Source organism: Chiloscyllium plagiosum, unplaced genomic scaffold, assembly GCF_037043375.1.
Source record: "Chiloscyllium plagiosum isolate Xiang-an unplaced genomic scaffold, Cpla_swu_hap1 HiC_scaffold_31, whole genome shotgun sequence".
In the NCBI taxonomy this organism is placed as follows: Eukaryota; Metazoa; Chordata; class Chondrichthyes; order Orectolobiformes; family Hemiscylliidae; genus Chiloscyllium; species Chiloscyllium plagiosum.
In genome coordinates, this window is record NW_028270169.1 from 12,290,032 (window position 1) to 12,303,185 (window position 13,154).

Genomic DNA, 13,154 nt, shown 5'->3' on the forward strand with positions numbered 1-13,154 from the left:
CCGAAGGGCCTGTACTGCGCTGTAATGCTCTATGTTCTAATGTTCTATGTTCTAATTTAGCCTGGCTAATACACCTAAGCCACGCATTTTTGGCCAGTGGAAGGAAATCAGAGTGCCCAGAGGAAACCCACACAGACATGGAGGGGAATGTGCAAACTCTACACGGACAGTTGCTCAAGACTAGAATCGAACCTAGGTCCCTGGTGCTGTGAGGCAGCAGCACTAACCACTGAGCCACCGTGCTGACTGTAATTCAAGAAGAAGATCCACCTTTACATTCTCAGGGCAAGCATTGGTGGGCAGTAATGACTAATTTGCCAGTTTGCTCAATCCCTGAGGACAAATGAGACAAAAAAGCAGAAAATTTTGTTCAGCTGTCATCAAATTCACCAGCGACATGGTGTCTGAACATTAGATTGACCTTGCTCTGCATGTGGCTGTATGGTTTTGTGGTGATAGTCCTCAGTTAACATCCTCCTTGAGGCAAAAATCCAAGTCAGATTATCAACAGTCAGTAGAAATCCCGAAGAAGGTGAAGGTTGTGTCTTTGTGCATGTTGGTTAATCTATTGGGGTGTTCTGGTCCCTTTGACTGTCTCAGAAGGGCTGTCTCTAGGCAGTGAGAAGGTGGACTCTTTGTTGAAGGAGTCAAAAGGTTGGGCGTTAAGGTGAGTCCCTATGCTTTTGGCAGGATGGTTCTTTTATGTAGATCACGTGGCATTAGCAACAGAAGATCAATGGGGTGCTCCTCAGAAAATGGACCAAACAGTGCCATGTGTGCTTACAATGTCTCACTGTGAGTTTCCTTCACAGGGGAGGACAGAGCAAACAACGCAATGGCTCTGATGTCCAATGTTTCACAACTGGAACCAAATGTGGACAAGGACCGGGTGACGGATGAATCCTCATTTTTGGAAACTGGAGTTACCACAGTCGGAGAAATGCTGTTGCCAAAACAACTGATCATTCGCCGTGGGCTAGCCTTCCTCTCAGGACCCCTGATCTTGGCCATTGGACTGGTCATACACTTCACTCTCTCAAAGGGCTCATAGAGCCCAGTGGGGCAGCACGGTGGCTCAGTGGTTAGCACTGCTGCCTCACAGTACCAGGGACCCGGGTTTGATTCCTGCCTCGGGTAACTGTCTGTGTGGAGTTTGCAGATTCTCCCCGTGTCTGCGTGGGTTTCCTCCCGGCGCTCCGGTTTCCTCCCACAGTCCAAAAGATGTGCAGGTGAGGTGAATTGGCCATGCTAAATTGCCCGTAGTGTTAGATGAAGGGGTAAATGTAAGGGAATGGGTCTGGGTGGGTTGCTCTTCGGAGGGTCATTGTAGACTTGTTGGGTCAAAGGACCTGTTTCCACACTGTAAGTAATCTAATCTAAGTAATCTAATCATGAACCATGGAGAGACAGAGCACGCACAGTTACTCACTGCAGCAGGAAGAGTGAGGGGTGTGACCAAAGGACAATGTGAGGCCAAAATTCACCCAAAAAACTTTACTACTGACTAACTCCAATCAACTTTCAAATATATCGTAAAGAAATAAATATTCAAAGTTTGTGAGAAGATTTGTAGCTCGGGTGTTCGTTGTTATGGTTCTGTTCGCCGAGCTGGGAATTTGTGTTGCAGACGTTTCGTCCCCTGTCTAGGTGACATCCTCAGTGCTTGGGAGCCTCCTGTGAAGCGCTTCTGTGATGTTTCCTCCGGCATTTGTAGTGATATGTATCTGCCGCTTCTGGTTGTCAGTTTCAGCTGTCCACTGCAAAAGAAGTTGCATCAAGACACTGTTCAAAAGGGCCACAACACACTGCAGTACACCAGAACTGCAAAAAGAGGAAGAAGAATACCTATACAATGTATTCGCCAAAAACGGATACCCCTGCAATTTCATCAACAGATGCCTAAGGGAAAGACAACGGAATGAGGACATGCCACAACCCAAAGGACTAGCCACACTACCATACATCAAGAGCATTTCCGAACTGACAGCCAGACTACTGCGACCACTAGGACTCATAACAGCACACAAACCAACAGCCAATCTTAGGCAACAACTCACCAGGATAAAGAACCCGATACCCAGCATGAGCAAAACCAATGTTGTGTACAAAATCCCATGCAAGGACTGCACAAACACTACATAGGACAAATAGGAAGACAGCTAATGGTCCACATCCATGAACACCAACTAGCCACAAAATGACATGACCAGCTATTCTTAGTAGCCACATACTCAGATGGCAAGCAGCATGAGTTCAACTGGGACAACACTACTATTATAGGACAAGCCAAACAGAGAACAGCCAGGGAATTCCTAGAGGCATGGCATTCATCCACAGATTCAATCAATAAGCACATCGACCTGGACCCAATATACCGACCACTGCAGCGGACAGCTGGAACTGACAACCGGAAGCGGCAGATTCAAATCAGCACAAATGCCGGAGGAAAGATCACAGAAGCGCTTCACAGGAGGCTCCCAAGCACTGAGGATGTCACCTAGACAGGGGACGAAATGTCTGCAACACACATTCCCAGCTCGGTGAACAGAACCACAACAGAAATAAATATTAACTATGAGCACATTTTCAGTTATGACTTGAGCAGTTGTCATCATATTTGAATAATCTTAAAGTTTGGACATGAAAAGTCCTTTTACCAGTTTTGAGCCTGAATGAGTAATCTGTCACTCTGTGGAATGGCAACAGTCTCTCTTAAATAGGCAACCATTCTCCCAACCTTCTCCATCCCTTTCTGCAGATACATAGTTGAAATTACTGGGACTGAGCCTCAAAGTGTGGGAGATTCAGGAGTTTGTAATCAGGAGAGGGGACAGCGGGAGAAACTCAGGGAACACACAGCTCTATTGCTTCAGGTCACATGTTAGAATTGCCGATTCCCTTATTAGCATAAAGTATTGGGTCAGCTCCATGGTGTAGGCTGAATGAAGTTTGTTTGCAAGTATCTTAGGTCAGAGAGTCATTGAGGTGTACAGCACGGAAACAGACCTTTCAGTTCAACTCGTCCATAGATATCCGAAACTAATCTAGTCCCATTTGCTAGCACCTGGCCCATATCCCTCTAAACCCTTCCTATTCATAAACCCATCCAGTTTCCTTTTAAAAATTGCAATTGTACCAGCCTCCACCATTTCCTCTGACAGCTCATTCCACTCATGCACCACCCTCTGCGTGAAAAAGTTGCCACTTAGGTCCCTTTTATATCTTTGCCCTCTCACCTTAAACCTATGCCCTCTCGTTCTGGACTCCCCTACCCTGGGTAAAAGACCTTGGTTATTTATCCAATCCACATCCCTCATGATTTTATAAACCTCTATAAGGTCACCCCTCAGCCTTCGACGTTCCAAGTAAAACAGCCCCAGCCTGTTCAGCCTCTCGCTGTAGCTCAAATCCTCCAACCCCAGCAACATCCTTGTAAATCGTTTCTGCACCCCTTCAAGTTTAACAATATCCTTCCAAACGCAGGGAGACCAGAATTGAATGCTATATTCCAAAAGTGGCCTAACCAAGATCTTGTACAGTCACAACATAATCTCCCAACTCCTATATTCAATGTACTGGCCAATAAAGGCAAGCATACCAAATGCGTTCTTCACTATCCTGTCTACCTGCGAGTCCACCTTCAAGGAACTATGAAGGTGCACCCCAATATCTCTTTGCTCAGCAACACTCCCCAGGACCTTACCATTAAGTGTATAAGTCCTGGCGTGAGTTGCCTTCCAGCCCCAGTATAATCAGAGGTGCTCCAGAGGCTATGATTGAGGGAATGGAGATATTTCAAAGCATTGTACAGCTGGAGGATCTCACAATGACCAGGCTGTGCTATTCCGGGATGCTGTCTGACCAGCTGTGTTATTCCAGCACCTCTGTCTTCCTCTCTGATCTCCAGCATCTGCAATCTTCATTTCCTTAGCACATTTCCATCAGCACTTTCCAGATACGACAACTTGCTGCTTCAGAAAAGACCTTTATCCTGGCCTGGTTCAGGCACCAATTATCTCGAGCATTTGTTGATTGATTGTTGATCATGATCAGGCCAGGACATTTCTCATTAAATGCTCAGATTCCATCGCTCGTACAAACTCCAGAGCAATTTTAACTTCCCAAGTTTCCACGCAGGAGAGCTATTTGAATGGAGTTAGAGACAAAACAAATGCTGCAGATGCTGAAAACAATGCAGGAGGCTGGAAGATCACAGCAAACCAGGCAGCATCAGCAAGTGGAGAAGTAACAGAGGTTAGCCAGGTTTGCTGGGAGAGAATCCTTCTGGAGAAAGTGAGGTCTGCAGATGCTGGAGATCAGAACGGAAAATGTGTTGCTGGAAAAGCGCAGCAGGTCAGGCAGCATCCAAGGAACAGGAGAATCGACGTTTCGGGCATAAGCCCTTCTTCAGCCCTTCCTGAAGAAGGGCTTATGCCCGAAACGTCGATTCTCCTGTTCCTTGGATGCTGCCTGACCTGCTGCGCTTTTCCAGCAACACATTTTCAGCAGAGAATCCTTAGAACATAGAAGAATACAGTGCAGTACAGGCCCTTTGGCCCTCGATGTTGCGCCGATCCAAGCCCACAAAACCTATACTAACCCACTATCCTCCATATACCTATCCAATGCCCGCTTAAATGCCCATAAAGAAGGAGAGTCCACCACTGCTACTGGCAGGGCATTCCATGAACTTACGACTCGCTGAGTGAAGAACCTACCCCTAACTTCAGTCCTATATCTACCCCCCCTTAATTTAAAGCTATGCCCCCTTGTAATACCCGACTCCATACGCGGGAAAAGGTTCACACTGTCAACCCTATCTAACCCCCTAATCATCTTGTACACCTCAATCAAGTCACCCCAAACCTTCTTTTCTCTAATGAAAACAGCCCCAAGTGTCTCAGTCTTTCCTCATACGATCTTCCTTCCATACCAGGCAACATCCTGGTAAACCTCCTCTGCACCCGTTCCAGTGCCTCCACATCCTTCCTATAGTATGGCGACCAAAACTGCACACAATATTCCAGATGCGGCCGTACCAGAGTCTTATACAACTGCATCATGACCTCAGGACTCCGGAACTCAATTCCTCTACCAATAAAAGCCAGTACGCCATATGCCTTCCTCACCGCACTATTTACCTGGGTAAACTAAGGCTTCAGGAGAAGGAAGTCACATATTTTGAAACAACTTCTTACTCAGGATGCTATTGTTTGCAGGAAATATCAGTGAGATTCCATTAGAAAAGTCAATCAGTTAAAATGCCACTAAATTACTAATAGCTCCCAGCTTTCTCTCATTACACCACCATTCACACAATGGAATTGACAAATCGGATATGTAACAGCCACCACGTTATCAGTGTTATTTTAAGAGTAATAAGGAACTAAAGGAGTTGGGGTACAGTTCCGCCATAGTCGAATTGAATGGCATAGTCAGCTCCAGAAGGCTGAATGGCCTCCCTCTGTCCTTATGTTTGCTGCAATATGAACTTCCCTGTTAATTGCCCTCAGTTTTCATCATTTGATTATTTTCAAAGTGTAATGATTTTCAAAGCAACAACTCTGTTTCACAATTCGAAAAATCACAGACAGAAGTTGTTCCCATAAAACACATGGACTCAGGGCTGCACTGCAAGGAGAAATTTCCCCAACAACTTTAATCTTGAGTCAAAACAGTATTTATTTCGTCTGATCATTTCTGTTGAAATACTCACAGCTAAGGCATTAGTCAAATGTTTTGTAATGGTCAACGGTAATCAATCCAAAACTAGCTAATGCATTTCTCTTTAGGAGGGGCATAGTTTTCAGACATTGCTGAATCCACTGAGGTCATTTTTGGAAACTCAGTGCAGTGAAGTGTTTAATGTTTGTATTTTTGTACACACTTGTCAGTGGCGAACATATAAGTAATCATGTCATTTACAGCTTCTAGTTTCCCATGAATCACCTAAACCCTGAGCAGATAATCCTGATCGAGTACCAGGCAACCCATTTTAATGATAATAGCAAGTCAGGGTCTCTTTTCTGCCCCATTCTTTTGTACTATCTGTGTGACTTGAGCACTTCATCCAGGCTGAGACTGCAGTGCAGAGGTGCAGGAGTGCTACATTGTCAGAAACGCCATCTTTCAGATACAGAACCTTACATTGAGGCCCTTGTTTGCTCTCCTCCAGTGGATGCAAAGCATCAGTGATATCAGAGGAGATGTCCACGTTTTCTGCCCAACATCTGACCTCTCAACAAATAGATTGGAAATGTGGTGGAAGCAGGTTCAATTGAGGCTTTGAAGACGACATTGGGTGATCATTTGGATAGAAATGGCATGCAGGGATATGAGAGAAAGGCAGGAGATTGGCGCTGAGGGATAGAATCAGAATAGGCATGATGGGCTGAATGGCCTCGATCTGCACCATAATGATTCTGTGACCCCAGACAAAGACCATCCATCTTTGTCACATTGCTCTTCGTGGGAGCTTGCTATGCACAAGGTGCCTGGTTTTCTACTTCAGTGACTTCCTCGCAAAAGTAATCAATCACCTTTCTTCCATCCTTCAACAGCTTAGTACAAATCACAGGCTTTTAATGGCACTCAACAGCTTATGTATTTGTGAAGTGAAGATTCAATAAATGACAGGGAAGTATCAAAGTCCAAGGCAACTCCCAATTGTAATTATTTGGCCCTTTGCATTGAAATACTTCAATGTTTCAGAGATATTGTGAAGGCAAGTGTGTGGCTGATAGTTAGGTTAAGGTAACCCCTGCCCTCACATTTAACCTGGAGAGTCTGTCATATCTTAAAACGACCAGTTGATAGGAACTGAGTAACTCATGATCATAAGTGATCATTTTCCAATCCAGCTACTCTTCGACTCACAGACAGCAATACATCTGCTGCTGCAGTTGTAACTTTGGAGAGTCCCAGGCATCTCCAATTACTGCTCCGAAATATATCGAGCTGGAGGGATACAGGAATCTGCTGAACTTCACACTCAGAATCAAGGAAAAGGTAAATTGCAAACGGGGGTGAGGGAGGTGGGGAGGGAGGGCAGGGTGGGATGGTGGTGGGGAGGAGGGTGGGAAAATCCGCATGGTAAACTCGTGACCTCTGGTTGTACACACATGGAATTTCAGGAGGAAACAAAGCTAGGGATGTGGATGTAAGGAGGATGAGCAAAAGGATAATGTTCCTCGGTTGCGATTGGGAATGCTGTGGTGGGAGGGGGGGAGAGCTGGTGGAGAATGCTGCTATGTGTCCTCATCGCTAATGCCTGTGTTATCTCGACACTACTCATCCATCGCCCGGACCCTCCCGGTTCATGTGATAAAACGAACAATGTGAATATGCCTCTTGTCAGAGCTTATGGTCAAAATTACAAGAACTTGACTCTGTCAATCTCAGTGAGTATTGGACAATCACTGGCTTTTGTAATTTGGAATAAATTAATTTAGCATTAATGTTCTGGGAAATGCAAGCATATCATGGCATTGTATACTTTATGCTTCCATTCATATTCCATCCAGATTTATAATGGTTATCATTGAATACTGGTGAGAACTGTAACTGTCGCTTATTTACCAGAGGTTTCCACAAAATTCATTTCTGCGTGTTGTACATTGTAAAGCTTGCGTCTGTGCAAAGGTGACACTAATTTCTACATGATAACAGGCTTTAGCTAGTGCTACATGCTAGGAGCTCTGAATTCCAGCTCTTTCTGCAACATTTTCACCTCCACACCCCATGGTCAAGCCCACACCCAGACATAGAGGGATCCTGTCGTTCAAATCCATAGCTCCCTGAAAGCGGCTACACAAACAGTATGGAAAAGACCAGAATCCTCTCAACATTATTAAGAAGGTAGCCGGGACCCAAGTGTTTTATTATTTTAAAGATATACGTCAGGTGCTGTGTTTCCGATACAATTCGATTGGTCAAACTACTCAACATTAAATCAAATACAATTTATTCAAATACTGTGGTTAAAATATAACAAAAGAAAAAAGAACATGAAATAACTTAACTCTATTGGAAAACTTAGCAGAATAATAGACACTACCAATTACTAATTAACTGCTCCAAGATAATAACAACCCACAGATACACTCCTTGGCAAAAGGGCAAATTCAGAAATAGATTGTCTCACATCCAGTTCTCCAATCCATGAAGAAAGAACAATTCAGATGGAAAACTCAGAGAAAGAGAGTCTAATAGAAGGGAGGGATTCACTGCCTTCCAGCCCTGCTGAGACCCCAGCAACAACTGCTAAAGCGAACTGGATCTGTGAGAGATTGATCACACCCACTCAGTCTGCTTTTATTGTTCCAACTTTAATAAAAACCCCAAAGCCTCACAAATTGTTTATCTTCTTTTAGACTGCTCTCCACCTGTCCCCCAGTCTTTCTGTAAAAGAAACCAGGACAAACCACACCTCTTATAACCATAGCATTGTCATAGGTGGTAACTAAGACATTCAGCATGTTTGGTTTCCTGGCTTGGGCCACTGAGTAAAAAAGCTAGCAAGTCATGTTGCAGCTGTAGTTGGGCCACATTTGGAATATTGAGTGAAGTTCTAGTCCCCACATATCAGAAGGATGTGAAAGTTTTTGAGAGTATACGGACAAGATGTGCTAGGATATTGCCTGGATTGAAATGTATTAACAATAAGGTGAGGTTGGACAAACTTTGATTGATTTTGCTACAGCGTTGGGGGAAGCCTGATAAAAGTATAGGCGGTTCTCCTATAGCACGTTTCTACAACACAAATTGGCTATAACACGATTGTTGAACTTAGACTGATATTTATGGAACACAAACTTTCCTTACCTGTATTGGCGATAACACAATTCCAGCCCTATTAGTTTAAATGGTGCTGGTATTGCACAACTTTCTTATAAAGTGAGATGGCACGGGAATTGAATTATGGCGTTATAAGAGAACTACCTGTACATAAAATAATGAGAGGCATTTATTGGGTGGATAGTTGGAGTCTGTTTCTCAGGGTGGAATTGTTAAATACTAGGGGATAAAAATTTAGAGATGTGCAAGGCAAGTTTTTGCCACAGAGAGTGGTAGGGACCTGGAACGTGTTATCAAAGGAGATGGTAGAGCAGATACAATAGCAATATTTAAGAGGCATTTAGATAGACCCATGACTAGGCATAAAATAGAGGGATACAGGGCAGGGCAGATGGGACTTGTTTAGAATGGCATCATGGTTGGCACAGACATGGTTAGCATGAGGGCCTGTTCCTGTGCTGGCCTGCTCTGCGTTCAGACATAACTACATTGAGCATATTGAGCACCACTAGTCATTAGACTCATATCATGACAGGAAGAAGACTTGCGCACACACATACACACCCACACACACCACACATGCACACACCACATACACACACCACATACACACACATACCACATACACACACACCACATACACACCACGCACACACACCACACATACACCACATACACACCACACACACACACCACATACACACACCACATACACACACCACACACACACACCACATACACACACCACATACACACACCACACACACATGCACACACCACATGCACACACTACATACACACACCACATACACACACACCACATACACACCACACACGCACACCACACATATACACTACATACACACCACACACACACAGCACATACACACACCACACACACATGCACACACCACATGCACACACCACACACACACCACACACACCACACACACTACATACACACTACACACATACCACATACACACACCACATACACGCATCACACGCACACACCACAGACCCACACACACACCACAGACCCACACACACACCACACACATACACACACCACATACACAGACTGCATACACACACCACACACATACCACACACACACACCACATACACACACCACACAAACACCACATATACACCACACACACACCACATACACACACACCACATACACACACACCACATACACACACACCACATACACATACACCACATACACACCACACACACCACACACACACACACACACCACATACACACACCACATACACATGCACACACCACATGCACACACTACATACACACACCACACACACCACATACACACACCACATACACACACATACCACATACACACACACCACATACACACCACACACACACACATACCACATACACACACACCACATACACACCACACACACACACACCACACATACACCACATACACACCACACACACACAGCACATACACACACCACACACCACATGCACACACCACATGCACACACCACACACACCACATACACACACCACATACACACACCACATACACACACCACACACCACACACACTACATACACACTACACACATACACACACCACATACACGCATCACACGCACACACCACAGACCCAAACACACACCACAGACCCACACACACACCACACACATACACACACCACATACACAGACTGCATACACACACCACACACACCACATACACACCACACACATACCACACACACACACCACATACACACACCACACAAACACCACATATACACCACACACACACTACATACACACACCACATACACACACCATATACACACACCACACACACACCACACACACATGCACAGTCCACATGCACACGCTACCTACACACACCACACACCCCACTTACAGACACCGCATACACACCACATACACACACAATATACACACACCACACACACACCACACACCACACTCCAGATACACACATTACATACACACACTACATACACCACACACCAAACACACACACCACATGCACACACCACACACACCACATACACACACCACATACACACACACCACATACACACCACACACACACACATACCACATACACACACACCACATACACACCACACACACACACCACACATACACCACATACACACCACACACACACAGCACATACACACACCACACACCACATGCACACACCACATGCACACACCACACACACCACATACACACACCACATACACACACCACATACACACACCACACACCACACACACTACATACACACTACACACATACCACACACACACACCACATACACACACCACACAAACACCACATATACACCACACACACACCACATACACACACACCACATACACACACACCACATACACACACACCACATACACATACACCACATACACACCACACACACCACACACACCACACACACACACACACCACATACACACACCACATACACATGCACACACCACATGCACACACTACATACACACACCACACACACCACATACACACACCACATACACACACATACCACATACACACACACCACATACACACCACACACACACACATACCACATACACACACACCACATACACACCACACACACACACACCACACACACACCACATACACACCACACACACACAGCACATACACACACCACACACCACATGCACACACCACATGCACACACCACACACACCACATACACACACCACATACACACACCACATACACACACCACACACCACACACACTACATACACACTACACACATACCACATACACACACCACATACACGCATCACACGCACACACCACAGACCCAAACACACACCACAGACCCACACACACACCACACACATACACACACCACATACACAGACTGCATACACACACCACACACACCACATACACACCACACACATACCACACACACACACCACATACACACACCACACAAACACCACATATACACCACACACACACTACATACACACACCACACACACCACATACACACACCATATACACACACCACACACACACCACACACACATGCACAGTCCACATGCACACGCTACCTACACACACCACACACCCCACTTACAGACACCGCATACACACCACATACACACACAATATACACACACCACACACACACCACACACCACACTCCAGATACACACATTACATACACACACTACATACACCACACACCAAACACACACACCACATGCACACACAACACTCACACCACAACGCACACTACAACACACACACCACATACACATCACACACATACATCACACACACCACATACACTCCATACGCACACCACACACACACCACAACACACACACACCGCACACACCACATACACACACCACAACACACACACACCACACACACACATACACACACCACACACACCACATACACACACACCACATACACACCACACACACACCACATACACACCACGCACACACCACATACACACACCACACACACACCACACACACCACACACACTACATAACACACACCACATACACACCACACACATACCACATACACACACCACATACACACACGCCACATACACACACCACACACACACACCACAGACCCACACACATACACACACCACATACACACACTGCATACTCACACCACATGCACCACATACACACCACACACACACACCACATACACACACCACATACGCACACACCACATACACACCACACACACACACCACACACACACCACATATACACCACACACACACCACATACACACACCACATACACGCACCACACACACACCACACATACCACATATACACCACACACACACACCACATGCACACACGACATACACACACCACACACACCATATACACACACCACACACGCATGCACACACTACATACACACACCACATACACACACACCACATACACACCACACACACAAACCACACACACACCACACACACACACCACATACACACACCACATACACACACCACACACACATGCACACTCCACATGCACACACCACACACCCCAATTACACACACCGCACACCCCACTTACACACAGTGCACACACACCACATACACACACCACAACACGCACCACACACACACCACACACACACACCACACACATACACACACTACATACACACACCACACACACCACATACCACATACACACACTACATACACACATACCACATACACACACACCACACACACATCACACACACACCACACACACACCA

At 45.6% G+C, this 13,154-nt stretch overlaps 1 protein-coding gene and 1 pseudogene across 3 annotated transcripts in view; both read left to right on the forward strand.

The window, feature by feature from the left end:
• The window catches only part of LOC122563933 (multidrug and toxin extrusion protein 1-like), an 85,040-nt gene extending 83,989 nt beyond the window's left edge, over window positions 1-1,051 (forward strand). Inside the window, exon 16 of one of the 2 annotated variants that reach the window (XM_087977245.1) lies at window positions 825-1,051. In XM_087977245.1, coding sequence (XP_087833371.1) covers window positions 825-1,051 — 227 coding nt within the window. Of the gene's footprint in view, window positions 1-812 lie in introns of both variants that reach the window. The other variant, XM_087977244.1, reaches the window with a different exon arrangement.
• Window positions 1,052-6,818: 5,767 nt separating this feature from the next.
• LOC122564211 (multidrug and toxin extrusion protein 1-like) overlaps window positions 6,819-13,154 on the forward strand; it is an 87,952-nt pseudogene continuing 81,616 nt past the window's right edge. The window contains exon 1 of the transcript XR_015752322.1: window positions 6,819-7,008. The product of XR_015752322.1 is annotated as a multidrug and toxin extrusion protein 1-like (transcript). The remainder of the gene's footprint in view (window positions 7,009-13,154) is intronic.